General features: G+C 39.7%; 1 protein-coding gene across 4 annotated transcripts in view; it reads right to left on the bottom strand.

The window, feature by feature from the left end:
• Nucleotides 1–19471, bottom strand: part of LOC122539800 (F-box/LRR-repeat protein 20) — a 138711-nt gene that overhangs the window by 20794 nt on the left and 98446 nt on the right. For all 4 annotated transcript variants that reach the window (XM_087977777.1, XM_087977776.1, XM_043674861.2 and 1 more), the window contains exons 5-11: nt 18970–19064; nt 16370–16438; nt 14257–14352; nt 6860–6986; nt 2826–2900; nt 822–952; nt 77–137 (exon numbers count right to left, since the gene is read on the bottom strand). In XM_087977777.1, the coding sequence (XP_087833903.1) occupies nt 77–137; nt 822–952; nt 2826–2900; nt 6860–6986; nt 14257–14352; nt 16370–16438; nt 18970–19064 (654 nt within the window). The remainder of the gene's footprint in view (nt 1–76; nt 138–821; nt 953–2825; nt 2901–6859; nt 6987–14256; nt 14353–16369; nt 16439–18969; nt 19065–19471) is intronic.

Here is a 19471-nt window from a genome sequence, read left to right on the forward strand (position 1 = left end):
CACTAACCATTTACCGTCTAGGCACACAAGGCATTGCTTCAATGTGCAAGGCTACAGTTGGGACATGTGCACTTACCCGAGCTAATGTCGTAAAGCCCACATCTGTTAACTGTGAACATCTAGCAATTTCTAATATCCTGAGAAACAAATAGAAAAATCACTCAAAAAGGGAAAAAAAAATCACTAATTTGTCCTTTTTGATTAATGTCAAGCTTCAAATCATTAGATGTACAACTGGTGAAACAAGGGAATTATTTATTTCAAAAAGTACTCTATTAGTGATAACTTCATAGATATACCTTGAGCTTATAGAAAAAAAAAATGCATATATAGTTCTTTCCACAGCATGTCTTCAATCCAAGTCAATTTGGTTCAAAGTACAGGTTAATGCTTTAACAAAATGGCAACCTATCCCTTCCTTTTAGACTGCAAACAAAGAATGAAAGTACTAACTGCCAGAAATAAACAAACTTATAAGTTTCCTTTTCTTTTGAAACATCATATGATTTGAAAGAATATTTTAATGCACTGTAAATTGAAAAAACATTGGTCTAAAAGATCCAGTTTACTCTAATGAGTTCTGCTGACAAACTCAGTTGTTCCATTGAATGTTGTCAACAGAAGACTAAAACAGTCACTCAAAAAGCAAAGCACAATGTTATGAGAATGTACATAAAAAGAGGAGCTTCTCTTATGACTGATGTAACAGTGAAATGACAATTATAATCTTACATTCAGGTGGTTATGCTAGATGAGTGCATCTGGATTGGCACTAAAACAGGTCATTACTCAGCTGCTTCTGCTCGTGTTATTGTACCTACCTAAGTCGAATGCAATTCTGTCCCAGTGCATTCAAAATAGCATCAGTGATGTTACTGCAACCAGAGACACACAGTGATTGTAGTTTATGACATCCTCTGCAAATTGTAATCAGTCCCTCATCTGTGATTTGCTGCAAGATTACAGAAAAACAGAAATGATTTACAGGTTGTGGATGAGATGGTGAAGAGACACATTCTTTGAATCCACTTGAATTCTCTGCCAAACAACTTGCCAATCAGGTCAACATATACCAATTTGGGCTTGGCTTCTAACGATAGGTTCAATAACAGCACCAGCAGATTATGGACAGCAAACCGACTGCTTGTCCTGTCTTTCAGGAAAGAGGGCATATTGTTGGAACAGGAAAAGCAACAAAAAGTGACCAGCTAAAAACAAAACAAAAGAGAAAGTCAGGCCAATAAGGGAGTGTTAAACTGTGGCTTCAGAGTTCAAAGGGTTCAAGTACTGGTGATTGAGAGAGAAGGGAAGGGGGTGGATGCCAAGATGAAACACAGGCAGACTTGTTAGGTCAAATAACATTGCTCCATGTCTATTAGTTCTGATCTGCTTCCCAGTACCAATGACCACAACATTAAGCAGTTTCTATAAATGACACCCAGCTGGAGGATTTCCTGCAAATAAACATTTGTATGAACTTTTAAAAAAAAAACATTAAGATGGGCCTCAGAAAAATTAAGTTTAAGAGCTTTAAGATTCCATATTAAAAGGGGAAACGGCTCTCAAATGACTCAACTTACATGCTTCCTCTATGAGGAAATGCTATAAGGAGCAATTCCCCTAAAAGATACAGAGCAAGTACAAGCAGCTCCATGACTTATAATGTAACCAGAGTGGAAGAGGAGACGTCAAAGATATTTTTTAAAGCAACCTGTTCAGTGATATTACACACCTTTTGAGCCAATAGGACTTGAACTGGGCCTCCTGGCTCAGAAATAGTGACTTAACCACTGTGCCACAAAGCCCTAAACAGATCCACTGCTAGAAATTATTGGAACAGGACTCAATCCGTCAATCTATAGATAGCATCCAATTAACTCATGATATAACGGAATAGTGGCTGGTAACTCAGTATCAGGGCAGGGCAGTGTTTTTAAAACATAAGGCAAAGAGTAAATTAAAGAATCACAGCTCAGAAAGGTGACCTAATTAAATAACATTTATTACAATGCAGAGGGGGATAAAATACTTTCACCAACATGTTATTTCATTGAAGGTCTGCAAAGTTCACTGGCTTAACTATTTTGTCATTAATTGCAATATTACAAAAAGGTATTGACATCTCCAGGCACTCCATTTTTGTTTAAAAATACATACAGGTACTGATACATCAAGATGACTGGATTTAATTTATATGGTCCAGGTTCCCTCCCTGGACTGTGCCAAGAAGCACAATTAGTAGAGAACAACATCAGCTACTACTGTTTGCAGTAATGAGATTAGGGAATAATGGAGTGTCATTAAGAGTTCTCACTCTTGTCCAGCATGCAGTGGAAAGCAGTGTGTTAACACTAGCCAAATGATGCCTTTCACAGTTGAACAGCCAACAGACCATTAAAATGTCTCTTGAGCAAAGAGCCATCACTGAACTCCGCTTTCTTAGTTAGGCAGCAACACTCAAAACAATGTGGAGGAAAATTTTAAAAATAGTCAAAAAGACCCAAGGTACTGAGACTTAGTTACAACTTAATTGTTCTTAACAGATTAAAATACAATATATTTGTGTGACTGGGGTGTCACTTTGAATATTCCTTTTGAAATGCTAATATCCAAGGTTGGAATTTTGATGCAAGCTGTGCAGAAATCAGAATAATTGACACAATACAATATTTTTGAGAAGAAGTGAAACACTACTTCTCAGTAATAGTCTTTGAGATACTTTTTTGCGAAATGTATTTTGTTCTCATTGAAAACACTGAACTTTAACAATGTTTAGTATTTTATCTTTAAATGCTTTAGAGAGTTGCCTTATTACATGTACTTACTGAGCAAGTCTGGAGGTTCAGCGTGACCAACTCAGGACAGTGAGCACCAATGTATTTCAGAGCTTCATCTTCTAGCTGTGTGTATAGCAAACAAGTACAACAAAATAGTAACTTAGCAGTTTAACCATTCTTGGTTAAAGAAAGTCTGTGCATTAACTACAATTCAATCAATCACAGAAACAAAACATTTAGCTACAGCTGCTAATTAAGTCATTGTTATATCCAACCTTCAGGAGATGAAGAGAGGCGGTAAATAAACCCTATTATGACAGCCATGACAATTTTTGAAAACTGGGATAACGTTAAATCACGGAATAATGCTATTTTTGAGTTTAAGGAACCCGGGTGCCCAGTATAGCTTGGACAGGAACATTTCACATCGTCTCAATTAGTCTTTTAATAAAAAGTAATCCTACGCACAAGTCCAAATCTTGAAATTTCCACAAGAATGACTTCCACAAGTGACAGCACTGCAAATGACATAACTTTATTCTTAAGTTGTAGTTTTACAATACAACTAGCAACAGCACTTTGTAACTGGACATTGGTGAGTACATACATTTGCAATACAATTTAATGTTGGTGCAGATTTATGACTGATGCTCTTTTAAATTAAATTTTAAATAAATTTTGAAATTCAGGGCGAGAGACAGTAACAAAAAGGAATGTGTGATCGGCTGGTTTTGCTAGGGCAGACTTTCACTCTCAGGCAGGCAATTAAAAAAGACAAAAAAAGAGACAGTGACAGACAGAGAATAACACCAAGAAGAGTTATAGCTGCTGCAGTCAGATGAGGCTGGGACTATTCTCTGCACATTTTGCCTGTTAACTGACATTCTAGGTATATGTTCTAGGAAGATAGAAAATTAGACAAGGAGTTGGTCATTTGGTTCATTAAACATGCTCAACTAGATCATACTGATTTACATAAACACCATTTTCCTGCACACTCTCAGCTTCCTCGACGTTCTCTAGTTAAGAAAATGGACCCCATGGAAATTTAAGCTCACAGGCAGATTCACCTTGCCGAGGCCAGGAGAAGTGAGATCTTTTGACTACAGGTTGGTTTGGGAATTCAGAAGGGGCAGAGGGAAATTACTTTTGGTATACAACTCCAGTAAGTTGAGAGAAATGAGCCTTTGGAAGCTGGAAATAACTTTGGACTGTTCGCTGAAACAACTATAACTCTGCAGAGACTGCAGCATAATGTGGAAACATTGTTTTGGATTACTGGTTGCCATGAAACTATAAGAAATTACTTAATATACAACTAATACTCTATTATTTAGTCAATATTAATTTTAGTTTATTTGTAACAGTAAAGTTTTAAAACATCAAATGTCACATGATTCTGTTAAGTCAGAGTTTCCATTGATTGACTATTTTCCTAACAAGGTGTTTTCAGTTATTCAAGAACACAATGTGTATAGCATAAACCTGATCAGCTTCTGAACTGAAGCAGAGACATTTGGCTCAAGGGAGCACACTTCACCACAACACTATCCTCAGGGCAATGCTGAGTCTAGGTTAAGATTTTATTTACATTTAACTGCAACTGCACTGAAATGCAATATTGCTCCACAATATTTTTTTCTTACTGGAAATTACAATATATTAACAGCACAGAATCTGGCTATCCAGCTCCACAGATCCAAATAGTGTTAGTCCTCCACAAAGACAAATTTCCTCCTATTTATCTTCATCTAATCCAATCAACACTTCTACTTTACTTCCTGTAATCTGTTTATCCAATAGATGGGGAGGGGGTGGCATAGTATTAATGCCATTGGAATGGCAATACAGAACCACAGATTAACGTCTTGGCAGATATGGTTCGATTCCCAGCAGTAAAAAAAGTGTGAAATCAATTTTAAGAAGTCTAGAATTAAAATCTGGCCCAATTCAACCACTGTCAATCATTATACAAGCCCGTCTGGTTCACTAATGTCCTTCAGGGAAGAAAAATACCATCTTTACCTGGGCTGGCCTACACGTGACTCCGGGCTCAGTGATGAGGGGGACTCTAATGCCCATCCGTAATTGTCCAGGGGGCAGTGAAGTTCCCAGATTTAGATTTATTAGTGATAAACATCACTAATAGTTCTGGTCCTCATCACGAGTGGAAACAAATCTTTTCTACCCTTGCAAATCCTTTCATAACCAAATAAAAGCAAACTCTGGAAATATTCTAAAGAAAACATGCTTTCACTTCTGGGATCTAATGGAGAGAAGCAGATCTCATCAAATGTATTATCCCATTTGTCATAAAATACAATACAGGAAAGAAACAGAAAGAATAGGCCATTAATGAAGGAGGACAAGCCAAAAGAAGCACCAGGCAAATCCAAAAATCAGATGTCAGCCTGCTGAAGCTACAAAATAGGACTACTTGTATGCTAAACAGAACAAGTAGCAAGAAAAGACACATGGCTAAGTGATCACACAACCATGGGAGCCTAAGCTCAGAGTCTCGGCACATCTTTTCATGACTAGTAGTGGACAATTAAATACCTCGCTGGAGGAGAACCACTCTATAAAAGTTCCTCAAAGTAGTGGCTTAACTCAACTATCTTAAGCTGCTTCAAAGACCTTCCTGCCATCCTAAAAGGTTAAGCGAGGAATGTTCACCAATGACTGCACAATGTTGAACACCACTCACGACTTCTCAGAAAGTGAGGCTTTGCTTATCAAAATGCAGCAAGGACTGGAATAACATCCAGATTTGGGCAGATGACTGGCAAATAATCAGGCAACAACCATTTCCAACAGAGAATCTAACTACAAGTTCCTGAAATCCAACTGCATCATCATCACTGACGTAATACCCCACTTCATCATTCTCATGATTACCATTTAATAAAAGTTGAACTCGACTAGCCATATAAATACTTTGGCTATAACACCACGTCAGGTGCTCGCAGTGCACTGAATAACTAATCTCCCGATTCCAGAAAGCCTGTGCACCATCCACAAGGCCCAAACCAGCAGTGTGATAGAACAAACTCCAAATTGTCTGGATGAGTGCAGCTTCAACATTCAAGAAGCTCGACTCCTTTCATCACAAAGCAATCTGCTTGATTAGCACCACATCCATAAACATCAATTCCCTTCACCAAATAGCAGTAGCAGTGTGTACTAAGAGATGCACTGTAGACATTTAACAATGCACCTCCTAAACCTACAATCACTATCATTTAGAAGGACAAGGGCACCAGCTATGTCGAAGATCACCTGTAAATTCCCTTCAAAGTACTCTCCAACCTGACTTGGAAGTGTAGTGTCATTCCTTCAGTGTTACTGGGGTAAAAGACCTGAAACTCTCACACTAATAATATTGTGGCCTAACCACACCAACTGAACTCCAGCAGTTCAATGCAGTAGCTCACTACCACCGTCTCAGGAATAGACAACAAACACTGGCCTACAATTCCTACCCCCCCATTAATGCATTAAAAAAGCCCAAACTTTCAGGTCAGATCATTCAATTAGGCCACAGTTGATCTGTATGTGCATTTACCCACTAATTCCATACATTTAATACTCTGAACTAAAAAATCTAATCGATTTCAGGTTTGAAACTTTCAATGAATCCAGCATCAACAGGTCTTTTTTTTGGAGGGGGGGGGGGGTGGGGTTGTGGAGTGAAGTGTTCTAGAATTTTACTATCCTTGTGCAAAGAATTGCTTCTCACTTCATGCGTTAGAGCAACCTTGCTTTCTTTGTAAAGCTGTATCTGAAAAGGATGAGAATTGTGCAAAGATTGCAAGGTGATTACTGAAACACTTACAGGCAGTTTTGTAATTCTAAGACAATAATTACTGCTGAAATACTTCTGCAATACTCCAGTTCAATCTTTGTATCAATCACGTTGCTTTAGTTCAAAACAAGCATGTGACCACAGGAGAGAAGCTAAAAAGCCTTTAGCATTTTAGTCCAGTGTAGTCAGCTGGAGTATTTTTTTTTAAAGAAAACTTCACTGTTGTTCCAGCAACCACACAAAATAATCCATTTACATGATGGATCATTACACAGACCTGTGTACATCCTTTAAGAAACAGAGCCTTCAATCCACCGCAGCCTCTCACTAGTGCCTGTATCCCATCCTTCGTCACCTGGTCACACCAGGATATATTCAGCTGTTCTAGAAGTGGACATCCCTCACTGAAAACAAACAAACCTCTTTAAGAATAACTGTAGACATGTGACAGTGGTTAAAAATTGCACTTGTAACTTTAAGCAATATGTAAAAGGATTGGTCCACTGAGTTTGCAGCAAGAATGCTTAGCTCACTGGCACAACGTAGTTCTCCCACCAATCCAATATTACCTTGTCAATTATCTAACCAAAGCTCGAGTGAAGCTCCTTCTAAAAGTGCAGGATCACTGAATAAACACTCAATGAGAAAATATCAGTAGAATTACTTTGCTTAAGCTAAAAATAAGAGCAAGTGAAACATTTTTATTTAAAATCAGATGATGAACATAGGATATGAGTTTGCAATGTATTAACAGGCTGAACCACATCAACATGATCAGTCACAAATGACAAGGTTCAAATTTAAATTGTTTATTAGTCAACCCCAAAATGCACTTTTACACAATGCAGTGTATTCTTATTTAAAACTTACCAACTTTGTTTGTTCTTTCTTCCACTATCAGAACTGAGTAATAATGCTGTATTAAATGACTATTTAACAGTGGGGTGATAATTAACAAGACGCAAGCAATGTTTTATCTTCTCTAGTTATTTGAGAGCTACCCATTTATAAATAATGTTAGTTTTCATATGAATACTGATGATGCATACGCATGACTTAGAGATTGTTGCTAAATTATCAGACCACTTATTCAGTACATCCAGTACTGGAGGAACAGAAATTTCCTCCAATTAAGTGCTAGAATAATTGAAGGCATTGATTTCAATCCACATTCAAAATTCTGTCTCTACCTACTGACTCCATCCCTTTCCCTGCCAATATAGAGACTAAACCATCCTGTTCAAAGTTGGTAGCACATTTAAGCCAGAGATAAGTTGCAAATTCATACTGGTGTGGCATCATGGTGGCACAGTGGTTAGCACTGCTGCCTCACAGCGCCAGAGACCCGGGTTCAATTCCCGCCTCAGGCGACTGACTGTGTGGAGTTTGCACGTTCTCCCCGTGTCTGCGTGGGTTTCCTCCGGGTGCTCCGGTTTCCTCCCACCATCCAAAGATGTGCAGGGTCAGGTGAATTGGCCATACTAAATTGCCCGTAGTGTTAGGTAAGGGGTAAATGTAGGGGTATGTAGGTTTCGCTTCGGCGGGTCGGTGTGGACTTGTTGGGCCGAAGGGCCTGTTTCCACACTCTAATCTAATCTAATCACTAAGACAGTCTACTTTCATCTCCCCAACATGCCCCCTGTCTCAGCTCATCGATTGCTGAAATGCTCATTCATACCTTTGTTATCTATAGGCCTGACACTTCTAGCACACTGCTGGCATTTAACATACTTAATTGATCTAGAGTATAGATAGATACAGCAGAAACAGAGCCTTTGGTCCAACTCATCCACCTGACCAGATATCCTAGATAAACCTAGCCCATCTGCCAGCCTTTGGCCCATATCCCTCTAAATGCTTCCTATTCATATACCCATCTAGATGCCTTTTACATGTTGTAATTGTACCAGCCTCCACCACTTCCTCTGGTAGCTCATTCCATACATGCACCACAATGTGTGAGAAAATGTTGCCCCTTAGGTCCCTTTTAAATCTTTCCCCTCTCATCTTAAACCTTTGTTCTCTAGTTTTGGACTCCCCCACCCCAGGGAAAATACCTAGTCTATTTATCCTATTCATGCCCCTCATGATTTTAAAGGTCACCCCCTCTACCGCAGATGCTCCAGGGAAAATAACCCCAGTCTACTCAGTCTCTCCCTGTAGTTCAAACCCTTCAACCCTGGCAACATCCTTGTATTTTTTTTTCTGAACTCTTTCAAATTTCACAATATCCTTCCTATAGCATCTACTATTGGTGCCAATGATTTCAGTTGCCTGGTCTCCACACTTCGAATTTCCTCTCTACACTTTTGTTCTCACTTCTTTCCTTTAATACATTTGTTCAAAGCTAACTCTGACTATGACTTTGGTTCATCCAATCCAAAATATCATGAAGCTCAAAGTCTTATTTTGCTTCATAATACTCCCTTGAGGTACCTTGGGACATTTCATTATGTGCTATATGAATATAAATGGTTAATGCTGTAGATTGAACCGGAGAAATTTCAGCTACTTGCTTGAGTAATCACTTTCAAAATTTCTTTTCTGCAATTTACACACCCCTCCCTCTCACACAATGCCACCATTAATTCACTGAGGAATTTCATCAGAGATCTCAATACATTAGAAAATAGAGTAGTACAACTTTAATTTCCCTTGTGGCCTAGACATGTAAATATTTCATTCCTATTATGGTCACAGTGCTTTAAAATCAACTTTCTTTTTACAGCCACACAGACAGAACAATGCACTTTTGTCGTTAATCTACTGCAAATGATTCCCCAATGATATAAAAGATATTAAAGAGAATAAAGAACCTCCAGAGAGCATCATATTCAGAAATTGGAACCTTCCAATTATGGAAGGAATCAGAAGCTGCTATTTAGTTGTAAATAAATTAAACCAGTGCACAAGATTAAAAGAGATCAAGGCTGTGGTTAATCTCAGAGTTTAGTTGCCACTCCCATGGACTTTCAAGGTTGGTTTAAAATTTATGCTACAAATTCTAAAACCTCTTCTGATTACATTACATATTTGCAACAGATTTCCTAGGTTCTGATTTATTCCTAGAATTTGGGCATCACTAGCCAGGCCAGCAATTATTACATGCCCCTCACTGCCATGAAGCTGGTGATGAGCTATCTTATCAGGAACTGCTTATTCTATGACTTGACTCAACCGAGTAGCTGACTGGACCATTTCCATAGGTCAAACCAGGTAAAAATGGTGGGTGGCCTTCCCCAATAGACATTGGTGAAACATTTGTTTCTTTTGATCAAGTGGCAAGCCAATAGCTTGGTGGTCCCCTCAAACTGAATTCTCCACCTGGACTGGTGGAACTGGAGCTCAAATCCTTTGGTTATTAATTTAATAACATAATTACTGCCTAGGATGCTGCCAATGATGCAGTTTTAGAACTGCGGCTTAGTAATCCTCCAAAATTATTGCTTAAGGCTCCTGGATGCAAATCTCAAGGTTATAATGCATGAAAACTACTACAGCTATATTCAGTTGCCGTCCTTCTTCAGATAGGTATTACCTTTAGAATTGCAGATGGAGCTTGTGCTGTGCTGTACTGTAGCAGAAGTCACACTTGCATACTTCCCTTCACATTTTTCATACTCTACTGCATTTCCCCAATTAGTGCTCTATTTCATGTCAGCATTAACCTTTGCATATGGTTAGTTACCAATCTGCACTGACAGTTATAGAGCATTCAGTTGGTCATACCCATCACGAGAGAAGAAGAAAAGGATAACCAACTCCCATTCCCAGACGTGATGGTACAGAGAACACCGAACGGAGAATTCACCACAAAGGTATACAGGAAAGCCACACACACAGACCAAGTCCTAAACTATGAAAGCAACCACCCCAACACACACAAACGAAGTTGCATCAAGACACTATTCAAAAGGGCCACAACACACTGCAGCACACCAGAACTGCAAAAAGAGGAAGAGGAACACCTGTACAAGGTATTCGCCAAAAACGGATACCCGCGCAATTTCATCAACAGATGCCTAAGAGAAAGACATCGGAACGAGGACATGCCGCAACCCAAAGGACTAGCCACACTACCATACATCAGGAGCATTTCAGAACTGACAGCCAGACTACTGCGACCACTAGGACTTATAACAGCACACAAACCAACAGCCACCCTCTGACAACAACTCACCAGAATCAAGGACCCGATACCCAGCATGAGCAAAACTAATGTAGCGTACAAAATCCCATGCAAGGACTGCACAAAACACTATATAGGACAAACAGGAAGACAGCTAATGATCCGCATCCACGAACATCAACTAGCCACGAAACGCCACGACCAGCTATCCTTAGTAGCCACACACGCAGACGACAAGCAACATGAATTCCACTGGGACAACACTACCATTATAGGGCAAGCGAAACAAAGAACAGCCAGGGAATTCCTAGAAGCATGGCACTCATCCACAAACTCCATCAACAAACACATCGACCTGGACCCAATATACCGGCCACTACAGCGGACAGCTGAAACTGACAACCGGAAGCGGCAGGGACAGGCCACTATAAATGCCGGAGGAAACACCACAGAAGCACTTCACAGGAGGCTCCCAAGCACTGAGGATGTCACCTAGACAGGGGACGAAACGTTTGCAACAAACATTTCCAGCTCAACGAACAGAACCACAACAGTTGGTCATACTTACTATTCTCAACAATGAAATCAAAAAAGACCTAAAAACAAGCAATAGACTATCCAATCACATCACCTGACATAAAATGGCACTGTATATCACTAATGTCAGTTGAAGAATTATTATGGAGTTCTGGAATTATAAAAGGATTGTGGGTATGTTCACCGAGTTGGGAAGTTGATTTACAGAAGTTTCATCCCCCATCTCGGTGACATCTTCGTGCTTTGGAGCCTCCTGTGAAGCGCTGCTGTACTGGCTCTTCTTGGATTTATTTGGTTCAGTTTTTGTTGCTTCCAGTTGTTTGTTGTAGTGACCGGTACATTGAGCCTAGGTCAGCGTGCTTGTTGATAGAGTCCGTGGCTGAGTGCCATGCCAGTCCTATGTTTAGCTTATCCTATGATTAAGTGAGGACCGCAGATGCTGGAGATCAGAGCTTAAAAATGTGTTCCTGAAGAAGGGCTTATGCCCGAAACGTCAATTCTCCTTCTCCTTGGATGCTGCCTGACCTGCTGCGCTTTTCCAGCAACACATTTTTAAGCTCGGATCCTAGGATTGTTGTGTTGTCCCAGTCGAATTTGTTGTCCTTGTCATCTGTGTGTATGGCTACTAGGGACAGCTGGTTGTGGAGTTAAGTGGCTAGTTAGTGTTCGTGGATGCAGATTGCTAGTTGTCTGTCTGTTTGCCCTATCTAGGGTTTCCTGCAAATACGTTCGTTTTGCTCATGATGGGTATAGGGTCCTTTGTCCTGTAGAGTTGTTGGCTGAGCATACCTATACGTTTACGGGCTGTCATGGATCCCAGTGGTTGGAGAAGTCTGGCTTTAAGTTCAGAGACTTTTTTTTTAAAATGTAAAGGTAAACATCTCTGAACGGACAGCCAGACATCTCCAACCACAGGGGTTCATGACAGTCCATAAACTGACAGGCACACTCAGACAACAACTCTCCAGGATAAATGACCCTATTACCCATGTGCAAGACTAACGTAATTTCCATGCAAAGACTGCATGAAACACTAGATAGGGCAACCAAGCAGGCAACTAGCAATCCACATCCATAAACACCAACTAGCCACTAAATGCCATGACCAACTGTCCCATGTAGCCATACACACAGATGACAAAGACCACAAATTCAACTGGGACAATACAACGACCAAAGGACAAGTTAAACTTAGTACTGCCAAAGAATTTCTAGAAGCATGGCACTCAGCCACAGACTCTAACAACAAGAACACTGATCTAGGCCCAAAGTACCGGTGACTACAACGAACAACGGAAGCAGCAGAAACAGAACCAAACAAATTCCAGAAGAGAGACAGCACAGCAGCGCTTCACAGGAGGCTCCAAAGCACTGGAGAGGTCACCTAGACAGGGGATGCAACATCTGCAAGTCAACCTCCCAGCCCTGCGAACATATCTACATCCTGCACCAGAATCACAAATCTTTACATAAACCTTGAATTACAAAAAATTATATTGATCCAAACATGATTTACTTGGGATAACAGCTTTCCTTTCTGCATTGAAGTCTTACTTTAGTATGCTTGCCTGAAGAGGCTATCAAAGTTTCCTTTTGTGCCTCTAACCTTCCTGTCCTCCTGAAAGAACAGCACATCCTTACAGTGGTGTTGCCAAAACTTTAGACCTCAGTAGTGAGAAGGTTGACCTTCACAATCCCAATTGTCTGTCACTGTGCTCGGGTATTTCAAATTTCGTGCAACATTGGGCTCTCTCAGAGCAGCTGTTAACCAAGTTCAAATCCAAAAGAAGAAATTTGGCTTTTATTTTATTTAAAGACAATTAAGTCAATTATGCAACCTCACCTCTTGTTACTCATTTAACTTGTGCCAAATGATGGTTCAGCGCTTTGGAGAGGAAAGGACAATAAAATGCAAGAAAAAAGGGATCGTTAGCCAAGTGTTCAGATCTTAAAAATGTTGGCTCTGAATTGGGAACCACTAAAATAATGAAATGTTGCTGCCTCCTCCTTTTCCATCCTCTGTTTGATGGCACATCATGACAAAGGCCACATTTTAAGGGGCAACTTTCCACCTCAGCAGAAAAGTCAGTGGGGGCAGCAGCTGTGATCCAAACAGCTATCCTGCTGCCATTTAAATTAAGAACAGTGCCAATAGGTTTAAGGCAAAACACCCTCCCTACTTCAGGAGAAAATCCCACCATGTAGAGCTGACAACCTTTTAAACCAGCCGCTCCATATACCAACCGATGCCAGTGAAAATACTGGGACTATAGGTAGTCCCAACATGCCGAGAAGCCCGAGTAACTTCAAAGTTAGGAGTCTTAGGAAGCCAGGCAAAGGAGCATGATGGGATTACCTTTTGGACTGAGAGAGTACAGGGAATACCTCCCCAAAAATATCACTCTCCTTTCCCAGCATTAGCCCTCATGGCTAAAACAGAAATTGCTGGAGAAACTCAGCAGATCTGGCAGCATCTGTGGGAAGAAAGCAGAGTTAACATTGAGTCCAGTGACTGAAGAGTCCACTGAGAGTAAAATACTGGCAGCGACAGGACAAGACCCTTATGTGGCATTAATTGGCCACTTACATGCCTCAATAAGCCCAAGGGTGGGTGAGTGGACTGCACAGCATCTCTCTATTCCTGCCCCAGAAAAGTTTCAGACAGAGTGGGAAGGCCAGGTAAGCACCTGCTGGATTTTACATGCCCCACCAGCTTTAAGCATGCTGTACTGGAATGAACTTTCTGAAAGTAGCTCCCTCTTAGAAGGCATTTCAGCCACTGCAACCGAACACAATCCAATTATTATTGAAAGAGTCAATTGGTATTACGCATTCAAATCTTGAAAATGTCTACCTTTTAAATTACAATTTACCAAAATTCATTGCATATCACAGATGTAAAAACAGGTTCACAGATCAAACATTAAACACAAAGTACTTACAAGCTGTACTAAAAGTTAACTAAACACAAATTAGTAATTAATTGAAATTCTGAATCACAAACTCACCTCAGAGCTTTCAAAGAAAGGTTTGTTATAGATGTGCATGAAGCTAGGTCGAGACTTCTTAGCTTGGAGCAGAATTTACTTAGACTAGTACAGGTTCTGTAAAGAAGCACAACCCATAAGTTATCAAGAATCCAATTCCCATTCCACCACAATCTCATTATTTGAGAGCTATTCTCCAATTATTTTGGCAAGGATTCACCCTCCTTTGTTCTCTCCACAGTTCCTGTCTAACACACTGACTATTTGCAGCATTGTCTCAGTTGTGGTAATGGTAAGAGCAGGCAGACAAAATCCTAACAATCATGGTTTTGCTTAACAGCAAGATTTACTTACATGAAAACCCGACTTGCTGAGATAAGTTAATTGCACTCATTTAAAACAGAGTTAAGTCATGGGAAAAGTAAACTGACCATTCAGCATGTTAATTTCCTGCACTATGGATCGAAGAATGCAGTTAGAGTAGAGAACCTGGGTGAGACGGGATATCGAAAATGGCAGAGAGAACAAAATCAATTTCAGCAACTATAATTAAAATTAATCTAGGTCTTTTACTATATCATGCGATTGCTGGTGTGCACACCGATTTATCGTTGTCGCCATTTTTTGAGAGGGGAGAGGGCGTGAGAGCGATCATGAGAGAACATCGCCATGGTGCAAGCGCAAGGAGAGAGCGAGAGCGAAAGCGAGAGAAGCCAAAGACATTGGATAGCTACAGACCCGAGTCTTGGAAAAGTAGTGGGAGTTGGTCGCTCAGAACAAAGCTGACTAGAGAGTTTTCTTCAACTTCTGAAGTCATGCCTGACCAATCCAGTAGGTTTTCATTTAGAGAAGTCAGGAAGAAGATAAACAGACTGTAGACCGTTGTACTGTAGAAAATTTACAGGACAGGCTACAGAGGTGGCTACTCAAGTCCATAGTGACTGCATGAGCAGAATAACCCAGCCCTATTATTCTAACTCCACTTACTAGCACCTTTGTGTAGCGATGCAGGATTATGCTGTTTCAGGGGCAGATCCAGATTCCTTTTAAAGTGTGAAGGTTCCTGCCTCAACACCTCGTGACTGTCTGTGGACATTGTCTGGATGGAGTTTCAGTTGGAAAGGTTTCTCATGACAGGGAGATTAAAAATTAACAAATGTCATAAGGGTACCACAAACCTTGCTGTCATGCTCGATAATTGCTTCAGCGGTAGGAGTCAGGCTGATGATAAAGAGTACATAATGATTGGTGTCTTCTAGTGTCTCTTATGGTTCCTCCAGAGATCCCTGCTCACACTTCAGCTTTTCATTTTAATTATGAAGGATATAAACGAAGGAATAGAGAATTGTATGTCCAAGTTCACTGACAACAGTAGGTAACTCAGTAGAGAGTGTAAATGGGAGCAGAAGCTTGTTAAAGGGACATTGAAAAATTAAGTATAGTACACGTGGAGTCTCACACTTTATAGGAGGAAAAACAGATGTGAATATTTTCTAAGTGGCATAAAGCTAAGAATTCTAGAGAAACAAAGAGGCTTTGTACCCATATACATGGGTCACTTAAAGCTACTAGGTCAGGGACAAGCAAACAGGAAAAAAAAAGGTTAAAAAGAATACCGGCCTCTACCGCAAGGACTAAAATACAATGGAGAGGAACTTTTTGCAGCTGTACAGCACTGTAGTTCTACATTCATTCAAGCCAACTTCCCAGCATCAAAATTCCTGGTCAACGAAAATATGCTAAAGTAGTCGATTAATGCTATGTAAACTATTCGCTACTAGAGAAGCACTCCTATCAATAGCAGAAGCACACATTCAGAACTTCCCTTTTCCCCCACTTCACAATACTGACTAAGATATAGTCCCACAAATGCACAGTTCCCCTCATGTAACTCTTCATGTGTGAAATGGTTATTCAACCAAAGTAAAAATTGCACAAGTTTTTTTTTTCTTGAATGAACATTGCCCATCATTACACCCACTGAGAGCTATTACTTCCCAATTCATCCCTTTTCCTTGCCTTAGCAGGCATAGCAGCCTCTTGCACTCCAATACTTGTTTTCCTTTCAATACAAACCTGGATAAGGGGCAAAGGCTACAGCTAGCTCTCAAATGACTGCACGTAGCTTACTTACGCATCTGTGATTTTTGTGCATCCATTCAGGTTTAACTGTTCAATATTCCTGCAATTCTGAGCAAATGTCCTAGAGCAATAACAAGAGACAAGACAGAGAGCAATTATTACAAGAAAAAAAAACTTTAGGTGCACTGCAGCACTAGTCAAAATAAGAAGAAATAGAATATTCCACCAAGTGGTGTTGAATCAATACTCTTCTTCACTCAAAACCACAAGACGATTTAAATTTGTAAAGCATCCTTAATTGGAAAAACCTTCTTGATTGCTTCACAGGAGTATCATCAAATTTAAAGTACATCAAATATATAGCACATTAATTGGTTCATAAAGAGAGTAAATATTTCATGACAACACATGATTGAACTTCTATTCTCCCCCTGTTTACCTCAACAGGTAGTTTGTACCCATGAGGAAAACATCACCAGGTAAAGATCTCACTTCGATATTCCTAATTGATTGAAATGTTATGCTAAACAGACAGCAAGATTAAAAATAACTCACAGGGTAACGCTCAGCCCACAAACCAGAATCAAGTTCCAAAAATCATTCACATCAAAGAATGGATCAAGTTATACACCACCAGCAGGCTGATTATTCAAGGTTTTACTTTTAAACATGGTCAGAGCAGAATGGGGACTGCAGTCTGACAGTCATAATTAGTTGTGGCTGGTTAGTTTTTATTTTCCCTAAAGTTAATCATTATTTTCCTAGATTAGCCATGAGCTATCATTAATATATCCATGTTCAAAGTTACTATTGCTGATATTTAATCATAACAGCAATAAAGATAAAAAAAATACATTATTGAGCCCGGACTTGCTTTTTATTTGTGGAATATTTATATCATCTTTTGCCTGAATTTTTGCTTTTTTTTTAAAATAAAGCAATGGAAGGAGAATGATGACAGTTGTGGGGGAAAACAAAAAAGTGTTTTCCTCAGCCAAAAATAACAAGGAAGAACATTCTTATTCCAGCTACAGATATCTAAGTTCAACAATTACATCAATCACAAAGATAATGTGCCATCAATCTAAAAGAATCACACTGCACAAGATGGTTAATATTAATTACTTTCCTCCTCCAAGTCCCATTAACTTTTTATTATTCATTTGCTGAGTGTGGGCGTCATTGGCCAGGTCAGTATTATTGCCCATCCGTAACTGCCCAACAATAGTAGTTCAAAAGCAACCAGATTGCTGTTGAGTTGGGAGCCACGATGAGGCCATATTGGGCAAGGATAGCAGGGGCCTTTGGCTAAAAATAAGTCATTAGAGAACCAGATCGAGTTTTCTGATAAGGGTCTGACGATTGTTGCTATAATCTGATGCCGGATTTGTATTGGATTTAAATTCGGCCATTCTCACATCATTGTTATGGCAGTTACTTCCAGATACAAAACACAGCATGACAATCTCCCCCGCCCCTAACACATGGACATTTTTTAGTGAATCATATCCCCCACCCACACCAATGAAGAGGTTTGTCCACAACTAGGTGCGCTTTTGACGATGACCAAGAGCACAAGAAACCTGACAAGGTATTTGAGGATTAGATTGTGTCACGAGGAGGATTAAGGATCGACCCCAAGCAAAGTTTGCCAGTCAATTCTAGGGGAGCATTCTACAGAAAAATCCAGAAGCAGACAGATTACACAATTTTGAGTTGCACTTCTTGAGTAAAACAAAATTGAGAAGTGATCTGACTGGAGTATTTCAAATTTTAAAAAAAGTATTTGATAGGGTGATGCGGAGAAACTGTTTCCTCTGAAAGGGGAAATCAAGAGTAGAGAGTCAAGATCTTAAAGTCAGAGCTGTGCCATTTAGGAGCTAAATCAGGGAATATGCCTTCATAAAAAAGGCTGGAAGAGTTCTGGGAAATGTATCCAGAAATTACTGTGGAATATCGAGACAGTTTGAGGTTTCAGGATAGTGACAGAGATTGTTGCTTAGCAATGATGTGAACAAATGGGAAGAAAAGCCATTATATCCAATTAAAAACTCTTGTGGCACAGTGGCAGTGATCCTATCCTTGGACTGGAACATTCATGTTCAAGTTCCACCTGCTCCAGAGGTGAATAACAACATCACTAAATAGTCTGATTAAAAAAAAAGGTTTAAAAGTGGAAAAGTTCTAGGAGTTGAAAGGCTTATTCCTGTTTCTAAACTTCTTGGCAGTTGATGGGCTCAGTTCAAACATGTCTTTCTACCTACATTTAGTCTGAACATGTTTCAAAATTGTGGATGCTTTTCTAGGAAACATCAAGGACCATGATGTGCCTTGGAATTCTAGAAATACCCAGTGTTATGCTTGGATTCAAGCTGCAGTAAATAGCAAGGCTTCAACCCACAACAATCAAGCTAACACTGAAGGCATATTACAATCCTCAAGAGTGCAGCATCACATTCCTCACAATAAACATGTAGCTAGAACACATGGGACATATGCCAATTAGGAGTGATGCTTAACCCCATTCTACTCTTTTCCAGCATCTTAGCCTCACTCAAAGCCTTCCCCTACATCACCATTTGGGGAAACAGTCACATGCCAGTACTACTAATTCACCCATCACTAATAAATAGATTTAATTCACAGTTTTACCTTAAAGAGTTGTCACCCACTCCAAGACATCCTCGCAGACTAAGCTTCCGTAAAAACCCACCACATCTTTTGGAAATATTCTCTACCACTCGGCCCTGTGTTATCAAAAAAAATAATTTCAAAACCAGGAATGTTTCCTTACAATATGGAACTTTGACATTTATACAAGTTGAGCTGAGAAGTCTAAAAGTGCAATTTCCAATATTGCTTTCAAAATGCAATAGAAACCTGATCAAATATTTTAATTGAAAGGAATTTGACCTAATGTAAATGAGGGCTCAGAACAATAGAAAACAAAAAATACCACAAATGACAGGGGATGAACCAACACTCAAAAAGGTAAAAAGGACAGGTTAATATTTAAAGGTCCTTGGAACTAGGTTTCCTGATATTCTCAAAAATTCTTGTCTCTCCACCAGAGATTTACAGACATGAAACCATAGCCACAAAACTGTAAAACAAAGTTTAAAGATGAATAAAGAATCAAACCACATTAAAAAGC

The sequence above is a fragment of the Chiloscyllium plagiosum genome, unplaced genomic scaffold (genome assembly GCF_037043375.1).
Source record: "Chiloscyllium plagiosum isolate Xiang-an unplaced genomic scaffold, Cpla_swu_hap1 HiC_scaffold_32, whole genome shotgun sequence".
Taxonomy (NCBI): domain Eukaryota; kingdom Metazoa; phylum Chordata; class Chondrichthyes; order Orectolobiformes; family Hemiscylliidae; genus Chiloscyllium; species Chiloscyllium plagiosum.